Genomic DNA, 26,766 nt, shown 5'->3' on the forward strand with positions numbered 1-26,766 from the left:
TTGGATTTCCATTTGAACAACCAAAAGCTTGGGTGTATGTGATTTTTTTTTTTATTTGGTGCCCAGTGTTTATCTGATTACCTAAGATTTCATCTTCAGGGTCCAATTGCCTAAGTGCCAAGGTTTATCACTGCTGCTTTTGTACCCATTTAGTCAATTTTGTGCCCATTGTGAAAGAGTCACACTGAGAAACTCTGTCACACTTTGTTTCTTTTAAAAGTAAAGAGATGCTGAGAGTACCTGCTATCCATGCCCTCAGAACTGAGTAGTTGTCAGCCAGTTAATTGCCTACAATTTTTTTTGAGGATCCAACAGCTGTACTGAAATATAAACAGCTCAAACACACTAAAATTTAACAGACATTCCCCTCAAACATTCAGAAGCATCATCACTAACACTGAAATAATTTAGGCAAACAGCAAGATAGCAAAACATTATATGGAAGCAATGCTGCTGAGCACTCAAGACTGTTGCACACAGAGACAGGCAAGTGTTTAAACATTACTAGACTTACTGGGCTGCATTATTGCCACTACAACTTTTCATGCTTTGGTTAAGTTAACCAACACATAAGAAGAGGGAAAAAAAAACCCAACCGTGCAATGAACAGTTACTGAAGCCACAGGTACAATTTGTTTTGTAATACAATTCTCACAGCCTGCATTTTGCTAGGAAAGAAAAACAATGTAGCATTCCCTTATCCACAGGTATTAAACTATAATGAATTACTATTAAATTATTTGCACCTCTAAAGTATTTTTCAAATATTTTAATAGCTATTCAGGTCCTCTCTAGTGCTGGTTCACGATCCACAGTCTACCACAGCTACTGAAAATGCTTTACATTTTTTATGCCTTCCTGCCTGGGGAGAAAAGAACGGGACAAGAATAAAAATCTGTCAAGCTGGAGCAACTGATCTTCACAATCCACAAATTGATTCAAAGTCTGCTTACAATGCAGAAGAGTTATCTTAAATCCAAGCAGTGTTAACAAAAAACCATGCCACAAAGACACAGGCACTTTCAATGAAGGTAAAAAGTATTTGATTTTTAATATGCATTTAAGTCACAGTATCTGTTTTGAGATCACTACACCAGGTAACATTTTCACTGTATTCTCAAAGTATTTGACAAGAGCCTGTCTATACACTGAAGGAGCAGGTACTAACTAAAGGAACCCAAAAACTGTGGTTTCAGAGCAAAGATGAAGCCAGTGACCAACATTCTTTCCATTCATCTTTATCAATGGTTGCACAACACACCGTTTTTAAAAATGCAAAAGCCATCACAGTAAGTAAATGAAATCAAAGGAGATACACATTTCAACATTTTTCTGGCAGTCCTTACCTGATGCCGGTAGTAAAATGCAACCATAATGTAATATGACCATTTGAAATTTTACGAATTCCAGATTTAGGCCACTTTCAATGTCCTGTATCACTCTAGCAAAAACAAATCTTTAAGGAAAAACAATCATTAACACAATTTCTATTAATAGAACAGAATACATTAAAAAAAGAGCAGCTATTGATCAGAACATACTGAAATGAAGACAGACCTGGTGGGCTAGTGGAATTTTAGTTGACAGCTATATATTTAAAGACATTGTTCAAGTCAAAAATCAAGGAGAACTTGAGGGTAAAAAACCAGCTGTTAAAGTATTAACTGCCTCTGATAGCAGGTTACACAGTACACACACATTCTTTTTGCAGTATTTATTTGCAAGGCTGTAGCACTGAGATTTCTCCTTCGTCAATAAATTATTTACTATGATACAGTGTATAGAACAATGGTGAAACATTTCTTGACGACTCAGAAGACAGACATACTGCAAAAGTCCAGGTCTCTGAAAATGAGAAATGGAGACAACAGCCTCCTTGCATCTTCATTAGCTAGATCCCTTCTCCTCTTTGGCAGCAGAAGCCTCCATAGGAGTAGCTTCTAAATCTTTGCTTGACTTTTCTTTTTCTTCATTTTCATCTTCTTGAGGGTAAAGATCTGGGTATTTTTGCATGCATTCCTGCATGGCACGGAATTGGTCCACACAGTCTGATCCCTTTATTTCTTCTGTGCTATAGTGGAAACAAGAAAAAGCTGACTTGAACTGTTCCCCACAGGGACCACTAGCCATTCCTCCAAGACATGGGCAATTCCAATTAATATCTCCATTGGGCAATATCAATCCTGAACAAACAAAAGAGAGAATAAAAGTTAAGTGCTCCTTCCAAAAATTTATTTCAGTCAGTGAAAACTGCTAGGTTGCAGGTGTAACCTGAAGTACTAACAATGCCGTATTAACTCTGTAGCTTCAAGGGTGCTAAACACTTCTTGGTCAGTCTACTTCTGTCTCTGATCTGTATGATCCTTTACTGGGCATAAGTGAGATTAGTTCTATATCCATGCCTGAATTAAGTCTTTCTCCCTGGACTACAGACCACTGAGAATATTCTAAGGAAACTGCGAAACAGATCAGAGTCAAGTCAATCCACTTGCCAGACTTTGCCAGGGAAACATGCAAGCTTTAAAATCGTGTCATACAAGTCCTAAGAATTTAATTCCAGTATTAAGACTAGAATTATTTAAATGAAGTTGGATGGATGCATTTTTCTTCTGGTTTTAATGAACTCCGGAATACTAACCCACAACTTTCCCCCTTAAGATTTGAACAGGAAAACCAGAACTACAAAACCGAGAATCACTTTATTTCTAAGACAGAGATTAAGTCACATGCCACAGAACACAAAGAATAGTGAGAGCATGCCAGACTGTCTGGTCCCCAGAAATCAAACTGCGCTTTAGATCACAACTGCAAGTGAGTTAGGTCTCATTTTAGACTCTAAATAAACTAGAGTAGCTATAAATTTCTGCTCTGGAAGAGTTAAAGTCATCACAGAAATACTTCAGTGATGGAATAGCAAGGTGGAGATTTAAATGGACATACGGGGTTTTTTGAGACATCAACTGATCTGAGCAACGAAGTTCAAGCAGCAAGACAGAGAACTCAGTTCCTCTGTAAGTTTTTCAAAAACCTTTTAAACAGTCAGGTATAGCAACATAATATAAAGGACTTGTTCATGTGGGCTTCTAGAGTCTCTAATATATTGCTTTAAAGCAATACATCTCCATTCCCTTTCTCTACTTTGCATGAACATACATGTAGTTATGTTTGTCTATGAAGAACAAGATAAATACTGTGCTGTGACCCAAGCTGGTTTCTTCTCCACTTTAACAGTTTGCTCTCCTCCCCTGTAGTAGAATTCCCTAACTTCATCTCCAGGTTGAGTCTCTGCAGAAGCTAACAGCATGTGCACAAACCTGAAGTTTAAGTACTTTCCCTTTAGAAGCAGGTATGAAAATAGCATTGTCAGAGAATAAAGTTGCATCAACTCTGATCCAAAGATGAAATTATATTTAGTGCCTGATGTAACTTGATGTTACCTAAAATACTCCCACAGAATTCAATAAGCCTACTTATTGTCATTGTCCTGTGGGATCATGAAGTTCCAGACATATGTTTCACTCCCACAAGCAACTCCTTGGACATTAGGCCACAATATCATGAATCTTATGTACTGGTACAGCAAAAGCAGCTCAATCATATTTATTGCTATATTAAAAGGAATGAAAGGAAAATTTTACTCTGATTTGCAATTCATCAATTATGTGCTCTAACTCAGACAATACAGTTCAACAGAAGATTACGCTGAGTCAGTCAAATCTCAGTGTTGATCAGCCTCCTTTTCATTACAGAAAGTAACACTCTTAGCATGATTTAGTCAACTACAGTAATACTGTCATTTTTCATAGATCATGCTTTATTTGGCAAGATAGTTTTGTAAAATATCTGTAATAATCACTGTACTGAGAAGATATACCTAGTACAGTGCATCACAGCATCTCTAGCTGCCTGGAAGAAAAGCAGAACTTCTCAGACAAGGAAATGGATGGCTGGTGCCGGATTCCTTATTGCCAAGGATGACATAAAGCAAAAAGATGTGCATCATACACTGTAGAAGAAATATGGCTTGCTTTGTAAACTAGATTTTGAAGTCCTATATTCCTCCTCACTAATACCAATACCAACCAGTCATTTTAAACAGTAATTTTTTTAATACTTCAGAAAGAAAAAAAATACATGAAGAGTTCTGAAATGTTCCTGAAGACATCCCAGCAGTAAAATTACTTGTAAAATAAATCTCTTAAAATAAATTGTTCCTTTTAGAACCAGAACTGCCTTGTAAGCATGCAAATTTTAACAATCTAAGAGTTATCCCATAAACAATACATTCTTGTATATCACACAAGCATTGATTTGCACCTATTTGATCACTAAAATAGCATTGTTATTTGCACAGAAACCATGCTTTAAAAAAACAAACAAAACCCACAGTAATAAGGCGCATTACCTCACTGATAATTACAGCAGAATGCACACTTCAATGAGTAAGTATATCAGCTAGCTTAGAACACAATTAAAATGGAAACATTTCATTCACCACTCTCCTGGAATCACAAGTCTGCAATAGACAGGATTACTATTTTTAATTAAAATTGAATTAAAGCTTTCTTCAAATGCAGCCTGAACCTCACTGATCCAGTGGGTCATAATCTACTTGAGCCTGTGCTTGGGGAAGAAAAAACAACCCTGTTTACATCATAGCAGATCAAGGCTTGCGTTAGCAATTAACTGCTGACATCACACAACCTAATCCTAATCTCTCTTAGCTCATGGGATCTGCTAATATCATGGATGAAGGCAGGCCCATCTGCATTTATGTCAACACTTGTCTTTGTACTTGCTGTAATGAAGTCCCACTGTTGTTCTGAGATAAGTTTCTTCCCTGCTACATGACAAACATTCCAATAACAAGTTTATCTGCCAATGATTCACAATGTAAGATGATAGACACAGAGGAAGCAGGATTGGACAGGACACCATCATTCACAAAAACAGTCCTGTACATCTGATCATTCGTCAAGTTCTTTCTTAAAAGAATGAAGGGTTTTGCTTCATCAGTCCTCTGTGGAAACCATTTCAAAACTGACTCTAAAATAAGATGACTGGAACAAGTCTGGAGAAACAGAGAACGGAGAGGACAGCAACAACCTGTGTTTGATGCGCAATTCCATAAGCTGATTTAGCCAACTTTCCTATCACAACTGTAATGCTAATAAAAATTACTTTTCATGCATAAAACTCACCAGTGCCTTCTTCATATAAGCCTAATAAAGTAAGAAATTACTCTAACTGATGGGAGCAAGATTTAAATTCTTCCATCTGCAACACATAAGACCAGAAACAAGATTTACAGTGAGAATACTATTTTTAAACTGCTGCAAATGAATTCTTAATTTGTTTCCAGCAGCCACAGCTGTTAAAAGGCACATACAGTGAACTTTAAGATACACTGCAATATGAAGTGCTAACTAACTTGAACCTACTCTGGTTTGTCTGCCTTCCCATTTCACATGGCTTCACTTCTTTCAATGCTTTTGGCTTAAAGCGAGCCATTAACATTTTGCCTACCAAAATCTCATAACTGATAGAACAAAATAAATAAATAAATCTCATAACTGATAGAAATAAAAAAAGAATACTACACAACTTTATTTTCTCCCAAGGGAAACAGAGCACAAGTTTTCGCAAGTGATTTACTGACTAAAGTAGACTGCTCAAAAACTAATGATAATTAGTTATAGTTACAATATCTAATATATTAGATAGTTAGTGTTAATGCCTAAAGCAAAATAAGAGCAATACAAAAATACTAAACTATATGATAAGATGGAGATTTTATCATTTTAAGTATGAAAAAGGCCCCTACAAAAAAACAAAACCTCAAATAAAAGTTTCAGCTGTATTAGAAAACAATACAGACTATGGTATATCTAGATAATAAATCTGTTCTTTCCCAGATATGACTGTTCTGTGTATAGCATAGCAGAAAAGATGAAAAGAGTCATTATAGTGAATTATGCCACAGAAGTTAAACACTGGAAACCAAGTCTTCTATTCAAAGCAGCAGCTAAATTAGAAAAGCCTGCATGTTACTTTACGTACAGGAAAGCCCTTTCTAATTTTCTTTTAAATAATAACCACATGAGCCACAGCTTCTGCACTTCAACATATTCCAAAACATTTTGCCCACACGTCTTTCCTGCCCACAAGCTTCATTCCCATTAGGTACAGCTACATTCTGTGATGTCAATTGTTTCGGTTTTGACCTGATGCATTGTAGCCCAAAATCGTTCAAGTGAGAAGTTTTCAGAGAACCCTTAAAACATGGCAGTAACTTAGCACATGCTAAAAAAAAAAGATAACAAACAAAAAACCCAAACCAAACTTATTAACAGTATTTAAACAGAGTTTCTCATTTTGAATCACACAGATACACATTTTCACTGTAAGATGCCCCTGACGTAACTAGCTTTTGGCTTTCTCTGTTTTCTTCCCCTGCTGTAAATACAGAACTGCTAGGAAAAAACCCCACCACCTCTGCTCCTCACCATGGCAGTTCCATATCCAGCAAAATACACACAAGAAGAATCAATTAATATGACCTTTAAACAAGGAGGAAGTGGCTCTTTATTTTGGATAGTTTATTACCCAAATATATGGCACAAGACTATATACCTGTGGAATACATACAAACAGAAACATAATTTGGGGCAGAGGGATGGGACATGAGACAGAAGGAAAAGAATCCCCTCTTTAGAGGTACCAGAAGAATTGTTTTCTATGTTCACATTCCAAGCCTTTGTAGTATGCCTGTTGTGCTAGATGTGAGACAGGGACCTTTCCCTTTCCTCTTAAAAGCTGGTGTCAAAAACAGATGCTTCGTTATAGAACCAATATGCATCCACATACTGTTGCTAGATAGACACCTTTTACTCACAGAATATTTAATTATCACCAAAGACCACGAATCACTGTAAGGGGGAAGATAGGTGAACTTTAAACAACCACATGTAACATCAATACAGACTGCATACATGAATTTACTTAGGTAAACAGCAAGCCACTTTGTTTAGCTGTACACCACACAAGGTGACTTAACAGTTCAGTGAATGATAAAATCTCCAAGGGTTTGTATGTTCTCCAGATGTATCTAGAAAAAGTAACTTTCTTTGCTTTATTTTGTGAGCAGTCTCCAGTTTTTCAGAGGAAACAGAAAGCCACAGGAAAGGAATGGGGAACTTAATGCCACCATCTGATCATTAGAGGCTGTTAACTCTTCACTTAACAGACCAATAATGGATTATAAATTTGCCCAAGACAGAAGTTAAAAGCTCAGATTTTGTTTCACTTCCACATAGCATACTGCCAGGAGCAAATACTGTTAAAAATGAGCTCTCCTCAGACACTGTTTTCCACCTAAGGATGAACTACTTTGCATGAATCATTTGTAGGTTCCATCTTCCATCCTTGTCAAGGCAGTAACAGATATAAGTGCCACACAGATTTTATTGCCTGTAGGGGTCTCTGTTTGAAATCTCCAGGGGCCTAATCACCATTCCCATGGTGAAGATGATGGTAAATCCCAAAGCATAGATTGTTCCCACCAAATAGGCAGTTTGGGTCTTTGGTCTTAGCCAGCAAAACAACCTACCTGAAAATACAAGGTAGAAGAAATCCTAACAGATCCTAAACTGCAGTTTTTAAACACCTTTCTGAAATTGAAATTCTATTTCATTGTTCTCATTTGGGTCATTATAAAACTGAACAGACTCATCACTGCTGACAAGCAAAACTTTTAGATACATCTGCTGACTACAAACAGTTGTAATGAAGCCAAGACAGGCAGCTAAATGCAAAATCATTTCAACACAAATCTATGTACAAAAAAAGTTATTTTAATGACATATGAAGATATGGTTCTAATTAAACTACATACCCTATCAGCTAACAAAGCGACGCTGTGTGCTCCAGCTCCTAAACTGTGCTTAAATACTGCCCTCTAAAGGTCACAGAGCCACTTGCACAACTTTTACTTTCTAACAAAATTTCAAAAAGGGTCAAGCATTTACTTCAACTCAGCTGAGCTGAAAGCAATGAGATCATTTCACACAAAGTGAACAGGCTAAAAGATCTGTAAGCATAAAGCAAATTAGAAAAAAATTAACCCAAATTCACAGATGTTCATGACAATTTATTAACCTAGGGCAAAATTTATTTAATCATTGTGATCGGAAGTTTATTTCATTTACCCATTAGAAACAACCTAAAATATGCTCTGTGCAATCAGAATATTACAAGTCTTGATCTCAGAAATATTCTGATCTCTTAAGCTTCCAGCTGCAGGTTAGATCTACTTCATGTGAGAACTGTAATCTTCACTGAGAACTTTAACTTACATCTTTTTGAGGCAAGACAGTTACAGTTGAAAACAGATTAATTTAAACTTACCTGTCATGTGCCATTGAAAGATATTACTACTAGTTATTGACTATATTGCTGCTAGTGTAGTACAGGATTAGTCAGATATAATTTATATTATATCAGATATTCAGAGATCACCAAATTAGGCAATTTCAGCTGTACACAGGCAGGTAAGCAACTCACATCAGTGACAGTGGTATGTAACTTACTTCAGCTTCTCTCAAAATTGCACTTCGTCATTTAAAACAGTGAAAAAACAACCATAATTTTCACTGGTTAAGCTCTAACTTTGTTAAGAAAAGAAAGGAAGGAAAAGTTTTTTCTGGATATCTCTGGCTACTAACCAAAACTATAAGCCATCAACCGATGTATTTGAACAGGCCACTTTGAAAGAGCATTAAAAGTGTAGAAAAAAACCCACTGTAAGGAAAGCATGTAATTTCTGATGTCCTAATTTGGAAGTTAAAACTGCTACAAGTTTGGGCGTTTATCTACTGAATAACCAGCTGCCCTCAGTCCTTAGAAATGAATGCATAATTTTTTCCTACTTAATACAAGGCTTGTTTTTTGTTGTTCTTGTTTTTTAAGATTGTTAGAATATGGTATATGTGATGTATCACTCCTTACTTCCGTTCTTCTGCTTACTACTGACCTTGTTCTTCATAAGGGTCATCTGGGTCGTCTGCAACCAGCTCAGCACTGCTTGGTGTCTCATGGTCCTCCTTGGTCGCAAATATAATTCTGTCTTTTCCTACCATATAGGAGACAACAACCAAAAGTTCAGAGAAAGCTGAGACAGAAGGAGTCATTTACAAAGCTGCTAAACAGCACGAGGTAATGAGATATTCAACATGATGCATTAATGTTAACAGTGAATGAATTCTGTTGTACTTATCAATCACCTTCAATTAGAACAGTTGTTGGTTCAGAGGAACACATACACAACTGAAATTCTATTCTTCTAAAGTTCCAATTTTCACAGCAACGTACTGTAATGGCTGCAGATCACAGTACAGTTCATTGAACTGTGAAGTTAAAAAGCTGTTTCAAAACAAGCTCAAACTACTCCATTACCAGGACTAACCGAGGTGAAGAGGTTAGACAAAAAAAAGGAAAAGTGAAAGAAAAACTACCCTAAATTACAGGAAAGTGTTCAATAGGATACATATTAATAAAGTACTCTCCATTAAAGACTGGTGTAATATTTTACAGTAATTATCTGAATTAAATACTGAAGAGCACCTTAACATTGTAGAACCAACTATATTGAAAGGTGCTGTGAACATTACCAAGGATAAAAAAGCAACACAGCGCACTTCCTGCTCTTGTGCCACTCTTGATTTAAGAAAGAAGTTCCGTATCGGGCTGGGGGGAAGCTTTGCTGGAAACCCAAGCAGAGTTTTCTAACAACTCTGTAAAGCTGTAAAAAGCACTGAGGCAGACACAAGCAGAAAAGAACAGCTAGCTGAAACTCTTCTGAACGCACAACTGAGTATTCACTGCGTGGGAAAAAAAATGGTAAGTTCCCCAAGAACCTCCTTTCATTCTCCAAATTCATAAAGGCCACTACAGTGACTCGGTATATTAGAAATTAGTATCTTCTCGCCCCTCAATGTGACCTCAACTAGCAGATGTTCAGCAACTCCCTTTACTTTGCTCATTAACCAATTTATCTGTTTCTCAGACATGTTCAAACTAAACCTTTTTTAAAAGGGAAACAGTCTTCCATCAACTCTGCATTGTACTACAGCAAACTTTACAATGTAGAATGCCCAGTCATTTTTTATATAAAACGAACTAGAAACATACGAACTCTAACCCCTGTCCTGTAATTTTGTGGGATGCCATAAGACAACTTACAGATCTCGCAAAGATCTAAGATGTTGTTAAAATAAATAAATTAAAAACATAAAGCAAGAGATCCATAGGTTATGACTACCTCACCACAGTTTATAATCAGCACTCAGTGTGCCAAAGTTTATAATTTCAAAACGACATTTAGAACTACAGAATAGCTTTTTTTTCCAGTTTGAAACTTCACATTTAGTCACTGTACTTAAAGTGGGAGGGGGGGATATATCCCCCAGGATATGAAGTGGTCAAGCCTCATAAATACCACAAGACAGACAACATAATACCTTGTACAGATACAGAAACATAAAGCTCGCACTCTACCCGCCCTATCGACAGTGTTTTTCTTAAAAACGTAAAACCCCCACCTCTGGCCACTTAAGCTAAGCTGGTAGAAATTTAACCCCTACGAGAGGACACCATCCCACGCCGCGACAGGCAGCGCGCCCGCACGCCTCAGCCCCTCCACAGCAAAGCCTGGCGAGCTAAAATAAGAGCCCCGAGGTGCACATACGCTCAGCATTGGCCACTTCACAGGGATGTTTCAACAACCAGCTGCAGGGCGGCACTTTCCCACCACGCCCGCCGCTACCAGCTGCCGGGACGCGCGTCCCGCACACCGCCTCGCCCCGGGGCGCCGCCGCAGCCGGGCGCGGACCCCGCAGCGCCCTCTCCCGCCTCACGGCCAACGGCCCCGCCGCGGCTTCCCGCCTACCGTGAGGAAAAAGGTCGGAGGAGGGAGGCGAGGCTGCCCTCCCCCCACCACCACACACGGCCCGCGGGCGGCTTTCGCGCCTCTTCTCCCCTCAGGCTGCGCCTTCCCGTCCCGGGCTGAGGTGAGCGGGCAGCAGCCCCACGTCGCCCCCACCCCCAGGCCGCCTCAGGGCGAGCCCGCCCGGCCCGTTCCGGCGGCGTGACATTGGGAGGACACCCGGGCGCACCTTCTTGCCTGCAGTAGGACATGGCGGAGCCGTCCGGTGCCTTCCCTCGCAGCGCGCGCGCAGACTAACCCCGCCGGCGACCCGCCGCCCCCTCCACTCCTCCTCTACCACCGCCACAGCAACGGGCAGCGGTGCGCTGCTCCACGCTATGACCTCCCGCCTCCGGAAGAACCTTCCCTGCCCGCCGGCGGCTGCTGACGCACCTCCTGCGACCGCGAGCCGGCGAGGGGAGGGAGCAACCGGCTCGGTCCGGCGCTGGACTACATCTCCCAGCCTGCCCCGCGCCCGGCGGGGAGGGCTTCTTTTCCCGGGTGGGAACTACGTGTCCCGGCATGCGTTGTGGCGTCGCCCCGGGCGGGGAGCAGCTCGGAGGCGGGAGGGCCGGGTGAGCCCTGAGGAGGAGGGCGCGGTTGCAGGCGGCTGTCGGTGCGCGGCTCTCGCGGCGGCTCCTGCGGCCTCTCCGGGGTGGTACCCGGCGAGGGCAAGAGGCTCAAGATGTCGAGAAATGTAAGTGCTGCTCGGCCCGGTCCTGACGTTGCTGCGCGTGGCGGTCCCCCGCGTCGGCGCGTTCCCGCTCCGGCCGCGCCCCCGGGTGTCCTGTCTGAGGCGAGGGGCCCTGTGCAGCGCCTGGTGCAGCGGGGGGGCCGCTGTCACATCCCGCGTGGCATTGGCATCTCGAGATGAGCAAAAGAGAAGCCTCACCTCCTTCCTTGGCTGCCTGTGCTAAGCTAAAGTTACTTCTTAGTTATTCCCCACAGCCCGCGTACGTACAGAGGGTGCCGGTACATACAAACCCCTGGGCTTTCATGCTTTAATGTGGCATGGGCTAGGACAGCAATAGCAATTTTGTTTTCAGCTATCTCTTTGTGTTGCCCGAGATGCAATTATTTTAAAGTATGCAGGCACTTTTCCACTGGTGAGGTAAAATGTAACTTGTTATTTATAGCTATGTTTTAGCTAGTTTGGAATTCAAGAGTATTGCTCAATTTGTCATGGCCCAAATGTGGAGTGTGGACACCAAATAGGGAACCTAGAGACAGACTGAAGGAAGCTTGCAGGGACATGTTGAACGACTAGAATAGAAATTGTTTTTTCCATCAGGCTTGAGTTTTATTTATTGACTGTATTTCTGGTATCAAAAGTGTGATGAGGCCTTTAATAAGTGTGGGAAAGTTTTGGTCCAAGGCAAGAGGTGCTACTCTGTAGAGCAGGAGTATTAACAAAGCTAAAAGACTTATTTTGAAACAGAATGCCTTCCCCTTTCACACCAATATTGCATTTTTTGGTTTATCTCCAACAGTTCTCTGACACAGGCAGCAGAAAAGAACATGTTAAAATCACAAGTCAGTCCAAACCAGGGTTCCTGGAGAGGCTCAGTGAGACTTCTGGAGGCATGTTGATGGGACTTGTGACATTTCTTCTGTCTTTCTACCTTCTTTTTACCAATGAAGTAAGTGACATACTGTCAGTGTTTGTACACAGCTTTAAAATGTCACAGCTGAGGTGAAATTCAACTAGTTTTGCATTTGTAGGCTTACTAATTAAAAAAATGTTAAAGCTTTATTACCATTACCTCATCCATGAGAAGAGGACATTATGTCTGGAGAGCCTGGTGCTTATGCTTGGGATATAACAGAAGAGTGAAATCGCAGGGCCACATATAGCATTTCTGTAGAACTGAGTGTGGTAGAGACAGTGGCAGTGTGTGATGAGAGATAAGATCCAAGACTTGTGAGCTGATGCAGAAACAGGCTGTAGTATTATTGAAAGAGGATTGTATGAGCCAGCCACGTGCCAGTCTTTTCTCTTCTTGGGATAATGTAAGGTCCTCATTTCTAGTGTTCTTATGATTGCGTTAAAGGTAATAAAACTCCATGTTGCAAAATTGAGTGTGTTAATTATTCTCAGTGTTATGTCTCGGTTTTAGACTGAAAAAGGAATTAAGCAGGGAATCCTAACACCCTACCACTGCAAACATACATGCTTTGGGCAGTTTTGGAGTGGGTGAGCTGAATTCTGTGAATTTTCACTTAAGACTTCCTTTTATACCTCTGCAAGAGGAAAAAGAACTACTCCCAATTTTGGTGACTTTGCAGGAAAAAGCACACCGTAACACAATGGTAAGGTAAGGAGAACTTCTGCCAAGTAGCCGTACGCCAAGTAGCCATATGGGTCTGTGGAAAAAGGACCGCAATTGGCATAGTTTTTGCAGTTATTCATGAACAATGAACAAGGTAAGAGGTGAAGAGCAGTAACTTTAGACTCTTGTAGGAATAATCTATGTGTGTTTGAGGAGCTTAGTCAATGTTAACGGTCCTGCTGCATGGGTAAGAAGTACTGCCCCAAACCATGTCAGACACAGAGAACGAGAGAGTGGAGAAGTACAAGTGTGTTTCGAGAATATGCCTTGAGGCTGAATATACAAGCATTCCTTGTGGTCTTCAGATCACTTGTCTGCTAACCTTTTTCACAAAATACTGTTGTACCATTGATTCTCCACAACTTGATTTTGCTTTTCTTGATCACAGGGACGAGCTTTAAAGACAGCCAAATCTCTTGATGAGGGCCTTTCTCTTGTGATCCCTCTTGATAGCATCCACAGTGTCTCTCAGCAGAATGAAGGGGGATTGGTGCACTTAGCTGGCGCTCTGAGTACTTCTAAGGTAAATAAAATAGTATCTTGAAGATAGGAGTATTTCAAGCTTGGAGGGAGGGAAGAATTTTTGCCAAGTAAAATTATGTTTGATATCCAGGGAGAAGACACGTATCTTCTCTCCTCCCCTGCAAGCATTCCCAGCTGCCACCCAAGCTTTGGTTCCTGGCTCGGAATCAGGGAGATGCTGTACAGTCTTGGTCTCCCTACTCCCAAGTAATATGCTACCTCTAGCTGTGTTTGCCCTTTCACTGCCTGATAATTTCAATTCCCCTTTGCATAGGGAACCTGTTGTGTATTCATGATATTGTAAAGTCTTTAGGCTCTTGCAGTACGGAGGCTCTGCACGTTCTGAATTCCCAGTAGTGATGACATTTTCTGTGGTCAGGCTGCATTGCAGAAGGTAACACAGCATGGTAGCTTCCAGCAAAATAAAATCTCCCCCTGGTTTAAACACTTAAGCCTGCATACCATTAGCCAGAATTTCTGGTTTTATTCTTCACTATGGCAATAATTTTTGATGATGATCCTTTAAGTCAGATTTATCAGTGATATAAAGACATGCTTCTTTTTGTCTTTCATAACATTTATACTATATTCAACTGTGTGTAACATAGTACTACTATGTACAGTGAGGTATGTAAATGGGTTTGATAATAAAAGTACAGTGGTTTAGTTTGTGAGGTACAGCATTTATATTGACTTGTATTTTCTTTAATTTTTAAATAGCCTTTGTTTGATCCCAGCTATGGGCTCTCCATCCAGGCTGTCAAACTTAAGCGTAACGTGGAAATGTACCAGTGGGTAGAATATGAAGATTCCACGTAAGTGAAAGTAATCTTTAGAAGTTGTTTATAAAGCTGTTTTATTAACAGGATCCCATCACAATTTTTTTTTTCTCTCCCTACCCCCAAAGAAAAAAAACACGACTCTTTATGGCAGGAGAATTCTAGAGCTCTTGGGTTTTTTTTAGAGTCACTTTAATTTCCTTGGAGATGTCAGGTGTTATAGATGGTCAGTGCTGCAGAATTTGCATCTGATAAAATTTGGGTAACATCCAAGGCCTTTTATCAAATGTTTCCACTTCCTGATTTTGTATAACTTCATATGGGGTTTCTTGGCCTCCATGCTGCAGCTGTGTTTTTTTGTTTTCATTATTGTTGACTGATGCTGGCAACCTCAGAGCCCATTGATCTATTTTCTGTCGTATGTGTTGTCAACAGAATTCAAAGATCTGTACCAATATATGAAAAACAAAAACAAAAGATAAAACATGCATGTTTTTCCCAAAAACTCAGTTGACTTCTATCCTTTGTAGTGTTCCTAAAGCTTCTTTTATTTATTGATGTACTTTCTGTTCATCAGGATTTCTGTAACTCTACCCCCATTACACTCCCTGCCTGGTATTTGATCAGTGGAATCAAAACCATTGTCCCAAAATACTTGGTCCTGAATTTTTTAAAATAAAACTTTATAATCCTCTTTTTCCCTGCATCTGCTAAGCCTTTCCTGCTGCCATTCTTTAAAAATTGAGCATATCGTATTTTCCCTTGGCTGTGTTCCTGTGATTTACTTGTTGGGTTTTTTTGGTTGGTTGTTGGTTTTTTTTTTTTTTAAATCTCCCAAAGGGGTCTTCACTTTTATTAGAAAAGTAAGTGAACCCAACAATTTCAATTATGAATTCCAGAATAAATTCTGATAAAACCATTGACCCAAAAACTGCCTGGTTGATACCTACAGCCTAACATACACTAGAATATTTCAAAGCATTTAAAAAAACCTATTGTATCTAATTGAATCTAGAAGTCAGATTTTTTTCTCAGACTTGTGGACCATTGAGACTTTTTGGCACGTGACTATGAGGGAAATACCTTAATTTCTTTGGTACTTCATATGTGTGCAAATTGAAGTACTTAATTAAACCAACACATGATTTCTCGATTTATAGAAGACTCTGCTACCCCTTATCCTTAATAATCAAAAGCTAACATTAATTTCTAGCTGTGAAAGTAAACTGCCAATTTTAGTTGCTTGAGAGGCACTCAGATTAGTTTATAATAGGCAATATTGCAGTCTAGGTACCTTCTCAAGCGGGTTTACAAAACTGTAATGAGATGTTAGCTACTCTGCTAATAGTTGCAAGCAGAAGAGGGAAAATATTTCTGTTACTACTAATAATTCCACTGACAGTAGTACAGAATTTATTAGCTATTATGTAGGTCTTACTCCACAGAACTCATGTTCCAAGTGTCTTTTGTGTCATACAAAAAATAATGTCAGAGGTTGTGAAAGTGTGAAAAATAACTTCTCAGTTTTAACATGCTTATGGTGCAGCATCTGTAAGACTTGTTGATTTAGGTCAGCTTGTCTCACTGTCTTTAATACTGGTGTTCTGCATCGATCTAGTCAACACCTCCTTGTTGGCAACATGGGAATAAAAGGGTTGTGGCTGTTTAGCATTTTGTGTGTAGCTTTCTCCTTGCACAGAGAATCTATGTCTTCAGAATAGGTAGTTCAGAGAAGGGTTAGTTTACTTGTAAAGGTAAGTTTGTGTTGCCAGTGAACTGTCTGTGCATTTCATTTGTGAAGTGTATTCTGCCCTGAGCAGGGGTGTGTGTGCACTGTTTTGGTTCTCATCCCACCCCTTTTCTCTGCAGGGAATATGAAGAGAATGGTGAGATTAAGAAAGAGACAAAGTATTCCTACAGTAAGTTGGTCAACAGAAAGTCCCTTTTCTTTTATGCATGCAACTTTGGACTTTTGTGTGTGTGTATTTTGATTTTTGTTGTAAACCCTGTATTTTCTTGTTGGGAAAGAAAGGAAAGGAATGTGAAGAAATAAGCAGAAATTCAGTTTCCTAAACAAATGGCAGGACCTCCCTTTCTTGAGGTTACTGAGGTGAAAGGAGGTGTGCTGTTAGTAAGCAACTACTACAGAAAATCTAAGTCTTGTCTTGGAGCTTCTAGAGGTTCAGAGCAGCATCCAGGGTTAGGATGCTCCAGAGATAGGACCCATAAGGTCCTCAGTGACCAGAGATCTGCAGAGATGGGAGTGTGTTAAAAGCTATGCCTGAGATTACTCTTCAGAAGTGGAGTAATTGGGCATGTGTCAGGCGTGAGCAGAAGAGAATAGACAGGGAAGAACAGTGTAGCTCCAGCCTGTAAGACAGCCTGTTGAGAGTCTGTTTAGGTGTTGATACCAGCTAATGAAAACCACCAGCACCTTCTGATGTGCACTGTGGCTTTTGCCAAAAGCTTTTTTGGCAGGAGCAGAACTAAGAGCATTATTCTGATCTACCCAGTGGCAGAAAAATACTCTGAGTCATCATATATCTGGTCTCTGTGCTTCATTTATCTCTGATTAAAGCACATGGGTGTAACGTGGGGTGTACAGCAGTTTCTGGGTGTGATCATAAAAATACCCCAGCTCAGTGAAACATGGGACCCTGCAGCATGGAGTTGCATAAGGAGCAACGCTAGTGGTTGTGAGCTGTGAAAAACAGCCTTACAATGGCAGGGAACAAAAACAAATGCCATTTAAAAAAACAGCTGCTCTTTCAAGATGGATGCATTCTGTCCAGTAAAAGTCTGCATATTACTACATGTGGTGGGTTAGCTTTGGCTGGCAGCCAAGGGCCCACACAGCCGCTTGCTTGCTCTCCCCTTCAGCGGGACTGCGGAAGAGATTGGGAAGAACAGAAATGAGAGAGCTTGTGGGTTGAAATAAAGTGAGGAAGATCGCTTACCAGTTTTACCATTGTGGGCAAAACAGACTCGACTTGAGGAAAATTAACTTAATTTATTGTCAGTTAAAACAAATATTTAATTACTGTTCAGCTGTTGGGTAAACACATTTGCTTCACCCTTTCCCAGGCTCGACTTCACTCCAGACTCCTCTCTCCTTGTCCTCTCCCCACCTTGTTATTGCCACAGGTGGCACTCTCTCCCTTTAGTGAAGCAGCCAGCAGTGCAGGGGGTGGGGGTAGGTTTACAGTCAGTATGTAGTGGTTTCTCTGTGCCATTCTTCCCTTCTTACACTTTTCCCATGCTCCAGCATGGACTCTCCCCATGCTGCAGTGAATATCTGCTTTGCTGTGGAGCACATCCTCCTCTGACTTTGGTGTTCCCTTCATTTTTTCTCACTCCTTTTTATTTCCCCCCTTCCTCATTTGGTGTGTTCTGCCCTTTCTTAAAAATGTTTTCACAGAAGTGCCCCGAACTTCACTGATGGGCTCAGCTGTGGCCTGCAATGGGTTCGATGTGGAGCCAGCTGTGTTCAACACAGGGCAGCCCTCGACCTCTTCCCACAGAAGCCACCCCTGCAGCCCCGCCCCCCACTACCAAAATCTTGCCACGTACTCAGTACACCACAATATCCCTTACAATGATGCCTACTCCACTGTTTAACCAAACTCCTTTTCCTTCCTCTCTACTTCTTCATGGAAGAAGAGCAAGCTATATTTAATATGGAAGCTGCTCAAAAAAGGGACTCTAATTTTGTAGGAGTTATAAGAAGCCTACTGGAATTTGTTCTGGGGATGTGGGAAGGCTGCTGTGGCCTGAACGAAGGCAACATTATGCATTTTTGACCATGGCCCATACAGGTACCATCTCTATCTGTTGTTTGACTGCACTGAAATTTACTAGTTCTAGCAGAGCTCACAGCCTTTCCTCACAAAACCAGATTATTCCCAAAGAATGGAGCCAGGAATCAAACCCAACAGCAAAGCTCCCACTGAGCAAAGTTGAGTTACAATTTCATTGCTAAAATCCTTTTTTTCTAAATCCTGCCATTCCTTGTCAATACGCTAGAAAGATGGATTTAAGTTGCAGTAGAAACTATCACATATGTACTTTGATGTAAATGTTATCACTGCAAGTGTAACTTAGAACTGATTCATTGATTGAAAGGTGTCTACAATAACGGAGATCTAAGTGGCGATTTTTCTGGTTTTCACTCAACCTTCATATCATTTTCTTTAGATACTGAATGGAAATCAGAAGTTGTGAACAGCAGGAACTTTGATCGAGAAATTGGACACAAAAACCCTAGGTAATTTACCACCTAGCACAGTCCCTCTAGATTCTGTTGCTGTATCTGATCAAAGATGAAAGATAAATGACTAATCTTCATGACACAGTGAAGTAGATGGAAACTGTTGGTCTTTTGGTATTTAGGAGAACTAAGGCATAGAGAGATTAGAGAGCAGTTCAAAGCTGCCTGGTGGAACCAGGAATTAAGCTATCCATTAGTAATGGCTGGACATCAGGCTATTATTATATTACCCCTGGACCATGTCATCTCCATGCAGGAGGCCTTGAATGGGTTTCTTTCTGACTTATATTGTCTGTTAGTGCAGTCTATTACTAATTCTTTCCTCTATTACAAGTACAGGGTTAGAATAGCAGGCATCCCGTGAGCTTGTCATAGCACTTGCATGCTGCTTTTTCTAAGCTAACATGCATGAGCTCACAGGCTTATTTGTGACAATCGCCCAGATATAATTTGTTTCATGTATCTCTCATCTGCAGTATTTTAGTTACACTACAATGTGGCATTTTTAATGCTAAGTTTTAGCTTGCTTGTCATTCTCGCAGCACCTTCTTGGTTCCTTAGGATGCAAGATGCCATCTGGCAAAACACATCATGTGTGAGTGAAAAATACAGCTGGAGAGATAGTAGGACCAGGATTTCAACAAAACTTTGAACTTTGCAAAATCTCCAGAACTTTGTTTTGGTTCCATGGGCTCAGCCAAATACACTGCCCTTTATTTGGAAGTACTACTTCAGGAGGGAAAGCAAAGATATATGTGTTTTTGATTATAAGTCCCAGCTAGCAGACTTGTATAGATGAGAGATAATGGAAAAAATAATGCACAGAGTACATACTTGCTTTGTCTCTCCTCCCCTTGCACACTTTTTTGTTAATGAAAATTCTCCAAGCATTCTTCAGTAAATGCAAATCTCCAATCGAGACTTGCAAGAAATATTTTTGATTTAGTGCTATTGCAGTACATAATTTAAAAGTGCTGCAGTTAGAGAACATTTCATCTGAGTGTATTGTTACAAACCAAGGAGACTGAGCATAACTGTTGTGGATCCTTTCATGAGACAGCATAGTGTGTGCAAACATGCTGAACTTTAGAATTCATGCCTAGCGTTAATGAGACTCTATTTTAAGTGCGTACTGCATGTCTTCTTCCTTCCATCCATCCATCTTACCTTTTTATGCAACTTTGACATTTGTGAAAATCTGTTGTTTACTGCCAAGGAGATTCTAGTAGTAGTACTACTTACGAGAATGAAGTCAAGTCTATAACGTAAAGGATTCCTGAGTTTGGAATTTAATTAACTTGGCCATGATGTAGAAGTACCACTATATGGAGGATGTTTATGTCTAGGTTTCTTAATTTAGTAGGTAAGATCTAGCAGTTGACGCGGAAGCTAAATAAATTCAGGCTAGAAATAAAGTGCATTTATGAGTGTAGTTAAATGTTGGAGGAATTCATCTAGGAATGTGATTAATTCATTGTCACTCAAAACCTCTATATCACCACTGAACAGCTTCCTAAGAGCTGAACTCCATTTCAGCCCATTATAGGTTCAGTACAGAAAAAACTAGTGAAACCCAATAGTGTGAATGGAAGGTCAGGCCAGGGGATGAGACGGTTATACCTTGTCTTAACTTATTTTAATGGCTCCAACAACATGAAGTCTGGACACAGTTTCTTGATGGATTTGTTTTCACATCATGACAGCCATTTAGCTCTTTGAGTTTCTCCTGGTGTTTGACATAGTATCTTTTATGTGCTGTGTATTAGATACTGCAAGTCAAGAGTTTGATTGTAATTTTGTGACTAATCAGGGACTCTCTCTGTTCCCCAGTGCCATGGCTGTGGAGTCTTTCACTGCTGTTTCTCCTAACGTCCAGGTTGGCAGCTTTGTTCTTTCCAAGGGTAAGGATTGCTTTGTACTGGCTGTGTGTCTGCTGTTGCATCAGCAGTGGACTTTGGTTCTTTCCACAATAGCAGTCATTTCAAGTGATAATCAGGAAGCCAGCCAGCAAATTAGCTGTTCCAAGTTAGACACCAGACCTGAGCTTGTTTCTTTATTCTGCTTAGGTCTTGTGGATAAAATTGATGACTTCAAGCAGCTGAGCTTGTCAAACCTTGAGGATCCACATGCTGATGTTACCCGAGCAGGAGATTACTTTTACCACAGCGAGAACCCCAGGCGTCCAGAAGTAAGATGAGAAAGATAAACCAAAGCAGTGATTACTATAATGTGAAAAAGAAAGTTGGGGCATGTCCCATTTCTATTTAAATATGTAGAAATCGGAGTGCAGACCATCACATAGGATGATACCCTTAGTACAGTCCTTCAGCATGAGTGCTTCTCTTGTGGGAAGCTTCTGATCCTGCTTCTTTGTCTTCTGTTTTCTTGAGTCTGCTGTGCTTTTAAATGGAAAGACATGGGATGGTGCCGGGAGGTGGGTTCTACCTTGGCCTTGCTGTACTGGGTGGAGTGCAATGGAATAGCTTGTTATCAGCTTGCGCTGCATGCCCTCCTCTGCCAAAAGATGAAATGACAGGGGATGAACATAGGATCTCATTGGTGTTATTGTGCTCCTGCAGCTAAATCAGAGGGGTATTGCAAAACAGCATTTGAGCTATCCTGAAAAACGTGCAGTTTAGAAATCATTCTGGGTACCCTCTGGCTTGACATAAATGTTCAGAAAAAGTGTTGATACATGAAGGGTGTTTGCATGCAGAGTTGTCCTTCCTGTGATTCTCCTTTGTAAAGAAATCTTTCTTGGCTTACACTATTCTCTTGTTTGTAGGTAGGAGACCTTCGTGTCTCGTTCTTCTATGCAGGTCTGAGTGGAGATGACCCCCATTTGGGTTCTGCTGATAAGGTGAGTCTTCAGCTGTTTCTGTGTTTTGCAAACTGTTCCCAACTCAGTAACCAGTAAATATTTTTCCCTTTCTTCCAAGGTGACTGTGATTGCTCGCCAGCGAGGTGATCAACTGGTTCCATATCATACCAAGTCTGGAGATGTCCTGCAGATTCTGTACCCTGGGGATCTCTCTGTGGAGGTGAGATACCACACTGTACTAGTGAAGGGTTAAAATTGGAGATGGTAGTGCAGAAGCAGCAGGGGAGTAAGCTCTCATTCTCCTTCAGACGTGCTCTAGAGGACAAGATGCTCAATGTAAACTGGCTTTTCTCTCTACTTTTTCTAGGAAAACATGTTACAGCCTGTGTTTGCCTTCCAGTTTTCTGCACGTTCACTGTGTTGCAGCAAAATGCCATGCTTCACCTACTAGCAGTACATAATTTGGCTATAGTAATTCCTGATGGGATTTTTTAGTTTTAAAAAGAAACCATGGCTAAAGTAACTATATATTTATTTTTTTTAAATCCCCTTGTGTTGCTGCTGAACATCCTTTGCTTTAAAGGCTGTTTCTGTGCCTTCATATTTTGCTTTTATTTGCTCTTTGGTAGTTTCCCACTTACACATGCAAACACATGCTTTTGAAAAGGTCATATGTAAAAATAGTAAAAATCAGGCTTTAATTAAACAAACTGTAGGAGCTATCCTCTCTTCAGCTTCTAATAACAGGAGTTTAGGCTTGTTTGAAATGTTTATTGCTATTCTGGCTGAGAAAGAACCTTCAGGCAGAGCATTGTGCTCCAATAAATCCTGCATGCTCCAGCAATTTGGTGATTCATTTACTCCTTTTTAGTAGGTTTGTTTCCATTAACGATTGTTTCATGCCCTGTTGCAAAAATCCCAGATGTCAAGAATTTACAGGAGCTCCCAAAAGCAGTTAAAAAGGCTTTTGTTTTGAGTTGAAAGAGAGCAGCAGTAGAATCAGCTCTCTGCTGTGAGCTCTGAATCTTCATTAGACAAAATTTTAGTTCATTGCAAATTAACTCACTACAAATGAAAGCTGTACTCTACAAATTCTTAGAGTACTTGTATATAGAAGTAATCAATCAGTCATACATGTCTTTTCCCATTAAGTGTTTTATTATGTCTAAGCCATTTGCACGTGGACGTTTTATCGAACCAGAGGGGCACACAACCCATTTTGAAAAAATCTTACTCAGAATTCTTGCAAATAGGTGCTTTGCTTTGCCTCATGCAATATACACATACCTTTTATCTTTTCTTACTTGCATACTGCTTGCTTTCTTTGATACATCTTTCCTTCAGCCATCAGTGAATGTTCTGTTACCTTTTCTCTTTTCCTCCAAACATGGTGAAGTCAGATGTTCCTCCTTTATTACATTTACTTGTTAGTGTCTTACTTGCCACAGTATTGTTGAATGTATCGATATGCAGCAAAAACTGTGTGCTTTCTGCCTGTGGTTACAGTGTGTCAAATGGTGCTCATTTAGCTGTCTTAATTTAGACAAATGCTGGTTTCCCTTGAGCTGCACTTTGAAATCTATTGTAGCGTGCAGTAAAACTGTGCAAAAAGACCCTGCAGAATGAGCTGCAATATATCTTCTACGAGAGAATTTGTACTTCTAAAATGCTGTTGGCTCTGATTTGCTCATAATACACTGGGATCAAGAGGATCTTGAAAGAAATTGGGAAAGAGGCTGCATATAATGGTGTTTGCTTTCAGGAAGTGTTTCAGAAAGAGCATGAGAGTAACACCATGAAGACCTGGGCCCTCCGTGCCGCAGGCTGGCTGGCAATGTTTGTAGGCATCAGCCTAATGACCCGAATCTTTTACACTTTGGGTAAGTTTTTTACAGAAAGGTAAAATGATTTAGAAATAGGATCATAATCCCTAGAGAGTCCTCTCTTGCTCACATATGAAATTAATTAATTTGGAGGTCAAGAGGAATCTGGTTTGAACTCAGACTGGATTTGATCCGAAAGTCACTGTAGGCCATTGCAGTTAAACAGGATCCCAAACCGGGATGGTTGCTTTGTGAACATTTAAAAAAAAATATGCAAATATCTGTTGCCAGTCTCAGAAGATCCCAGCCCAGTGCTTCCCAAAATCGGAAGCCAAAGCACACGTTGGGCTGGTTCTTTCAAGTCTAACTCACAGTGCTGCAATCCAATTACTTTCTACATCCATACACAAGCAGTCCCCCCAACAGGTCTTAATTAGTAGTTGTATAGTAACATGTCTTCGTTGTGGTTGTCTGGTTATTCTACACTACTGTGAACAGATAGCAAAGCAAGTTTTTGTTTATCCTTTTGATGTAGAAAAATGTCGGAATAAAAACTTACGGAAAAGCAGGACGGTGCCTGAGACTTGTATAAACTTCAGACATCAAAGCTATCATTTGCTTTGTAGCTATGAACTCTTTTTTTTTTTTCTTATTTATTTATCCATATACATGCTGTTGCAAGCTTTATTGTTGCCAGACATTAATTTTTGTGCTAGCATATTGCATCAGTTGCCCTAGACTTGTTCCATAGCTGCAAGGCTATCAGTCTACTCTGCCTCTCAAGCCTTGGACAAGTCTTCAGACTTAATTTTGATTACTTCCTGTCTGAAGAGATGAGGATACCATTGCCTTATATATTTAGCTGTTGCTTAATTATCAAATGCCTTGAGGATACTCTGCTGAAATGCCTTATCCAGTGCTCTTGATAATAATTTGAGTCTGTCTTTTGATTGCAATAGTGTGCAAACTGTAGGCATGAATAAGACTTGCTTTTAAATGACCATCTTGTCAACTGCTTTATCCGTTGTTTAATTCTTTCTGCAGTGGACTGGTTTCCTATTGTGAGAGATCTGGTTAACATTGGATTAAAAGCATTTGCTTTCTGCGTAGCAAGTTCGCTGTCACTCCTGACTATCTCCATTGGCTGGCTCTTCTACCGCCCTCTCTGGGCTTTGCTGATCGGGTTGCTCTCCGTAGTTCCAATTGTGATTGCAAAATCTCATGTTCCACCAAAGAAGCAGCAGTGAGAAGGAGGTGGTTGGTTTTGTGCTGAATCCTGGTTAGAAACTTTTCAAGTGCATTTCTGTCCCAGTTACTGCAGCATGCTTACAGCACATCACAGTTCAGCTGTGTGCACCAGGAGTTGGGAGGGGGCTTGAATGTGGTTGTTGATATGCGTTATGCATGAAAAATGCTGTTTGTAGGAAGTCAATTACATTGACTTTGGGGAAAAAAGCATTTTGGAATGTCTATATTGGTTATAAGTCAGTGAACAAGCAGATTTGTACCCCTTACCACTTACTAATTTCCCCTGATTTGAGAACTGGCAAGTCCTCAGTGACAGGTGGGGCACCTTGTGTATTGTGGAGACAGTGCCATCTGTATCACGTGGACCGTGATGAGATATCCTTAGGAAATACGTGTGTGTACCTGTCTCTGACAAACCCTCCCTCTGCTGCCTTTTCTTACATGCACAGTCACGTACGTTTCTTTGGCTGATGCATTTGGAAGTGTATGTGCTCAAAGGAAAAACACAACTTAGTCGAATTTCACCCAATACTTAGTAAAATGTATGCTTTTGGACTGAGGATTTTCAAAGTAACTTGAAATAATGAGTGGCCAGGTTAGCAGTCCTCTGAGGTAGGGCAGATTTGTCAGAAAGCATTGATTTCCCCAACGTTTTAAAAGTCTCTGAAGTTGTTCTTGGTTAAGCATCCAAAATGGTAGTGTGGACTTTACCATTGCATAACTATTTCAAAAATTTAACTTCGAATTGCACTTATTTAAGGGGATACTCAGAGGTCACTAACCTTTAAAAATAAAACCTGCTGCCTTGAAACAAAATTAACTTTTATAATTGAATGTATATTCTTTAAAATATTTGGGGTTTTTTTTGCTGTGTATACTGTTTCTTTCTTGAATTTCACTTAGTGAGGACAATAAACATACTCCATGAAATTAAATAGTGAAAGCATTTTTGCCTGATTAGATTTCACAGACTTTAGTAGCCTAAATTTTGAGCTCTATATCATGTTAGAGGAATGCCTTCTTGTAGTGTGATGGCTCATGTTTACATATTTCTGCTGTTAGCCAGTACTTGAGATTAGAGACGATCTTGTACTCTTTTTAAGTCTCTCTCCACCTAGCTAGAGTCTGGCTTCCAGATATGCCCTCTCTACACTGCAGTGTTGTTTTTTTCTGTAAATATACACAATTGAGTACAAAAATCACATCTTCATTTATGAAATCTAGTTATGACCATCAGGAGAAATGTGTTCCCCGTACCAAAGGAACTTAACTTGAACATACATAGAAGCAAATGTTTGCTGCAGATGGTACTGAAATAGAGATCTGAGTTATAAATCATAAATGTTTTGAGAAGCAGCAATTACTTTATTGCCTTAATTCTTTTCATTCTTCTGGTATTTGCATGTTGTCAATTCAGTCTCGTGGCTCGGTTCCTCTGGTAAAAGCAGTAGTAGTGAGCAAAAGGATATAGGAAGCGCAAGTTGTCTCATGCATGCAGCTGACATGCATTGGTGATGATACTGTGCAGTGTTTCTGCTGCTCACTAACACCAACTTTTGCTCCAACTATTAAGAATTGCACTCCACTGGGGAGAGAAACAGGTGTTGGACTGCTGTTACCAGTGATGCAGGAAACTAACCAGCATTACCATATTAGAGATGAAGATACCGTTTTCTACAGAAGTGCTGAGCTTTTGTATATTTAATAAAATACAATTTTCAAAAGTTTGGTCTGTAGGCTTCTTTTTTTATTACCTTTAAGTATTGCACATTTCACATCCAGGAATAGTGTCCAGGTACAGGGAGGATTAGTTTGTAGCTCCCACATGAACTAGTTTTCTATTGTTGGTTGAGATAAATGTGCAGTTGGGTTTTGTTTAGCCTGCAAATATCTCCCCATTTTGGGAAGCAAGTTCCTAACAACAGCACAGCTGCTATCTGGTCTGTATACTTCTATGTGACGAAAGGCTGATTCCAGCCTACCATGGTTTTACTC

At 40.2% G+C, this 26,766-nt stretch overlaps 2 protein-coding genes across 2 annotated transcripts; one reads left to right on the top strand and one right to left on the bottom strand.

Annotated features, from left to right (window-relative positions):
* Nucleotides 1-1,053: 1,053 nt before the first annotated feature.
* CHCHD4 (coiled-coil-helix-coiled-coil-helix domain containing 4) lies at nt 1,054-11,284 on the bottom strand. Its single transcript, XM_059823298.1, has 3 exons — nt 11,172-11,284; nt 9,032-9,130; nt 1,054-2,183 (listed from the first exon to the last, which is right to left on the bottom strand). Exons 1-3 carry the CDS (start codon nt 11,191-11,193, stop codon nt 1,888-1,890), a joined length of 417 nt encoding a protein of 138 aa, XP_059679281.1. The 5' UTR covers nt 11,194-11,284; the 3' UTR covers nt 1,054-1,887.
* Nucleotides 11,285-11,567: 283 nt separating this feature from the next.
* On the top strand, nt 11,568-26,481 carry TMEM43 (transmembrane protein 43). Its single transcript, XM_059823138.1, has 12 exons — nt 11,568-11,678; nt 12,472-12,621; nt 13,700-13,834; nt 14,554-14,648; nt 16,482-16,531; nt 18,807-18,876; nt 20,710-20,780; nt 20,946-21,067; nt 21,665-21,739; nt 21,819-21,920; nt 23,463-23,580; nt 24,568-26,481. Exons 1-12 carry the CDS (start codon nt 11,667-11,669, stop codon nt 24,768-24,770), a joined length of 1,203 nt encoding a protein of 400 aa, XP_059679121.1. The 5' UTR covers nt 11,568-11,666; the 3' UTR covers nt 24,771-26,481.
* The last annotated feature ends 285 nt before the right edge of the window (nt 26,482-26,766 follow it).

This window comes from Gavia stellata, chromosome 12 (genome assembly GCF_030936135.1).
Source record: "Gavia stellata isolate bGavSte3 chromosome 12, bGavSte3.hap2, whole genome shotgun sequence".
NCBI lineage: Eukaryota > Metazoa > Chordata > Aves > Gaviiformes > Gaviidae > Gavia > Gavia stellata.

What these genes read in the sequence shown, in the direction of transcription:
- CHCHD4 (XM_059823298.1), bottom strand. Translation starts at nt 11,193, where the DNA reads ATGTCCTACTGCAGGCAAGAAG. An exon ending in GTCCTACTGCAGGCAAGAAG is followed by an intron (nt 9,131 to 11,171) that starts GTGCGCCCGGGT and finishes CCTATATGGTAG; the next exon opens with GAAAAGACAGAATTATATTT. An exon ending in TGACCCTTATGAAGAACAAG is followed by an intron (nt 2,184 to 9,031) that starts GTCAGTAGTAAG and finishes TTGTTTGTTCAG; the next exon opens with GATTGATATTGCCCAATGGA.
- TMEM43 (XM_059823138.1), top strand. An exon ending in ACCTTCTTTTTACCAATGAA is followed by an intron (nt 12,622 to 13,699) that starts GTAAGTGACATA and finishes TCTTGATCACAG; the next exon opens with GGACGAGCTTTAAAGACAGC. An exon ending in CTGGGGATCTCTCTGTGGAG is followed by an intron (nt 21,921 to 23,462) that starts GTGAGATACCAC and finishes GTTTGCTTTCAG; the next exon opens with GAAGTGTTTCAGAAAGAGCA.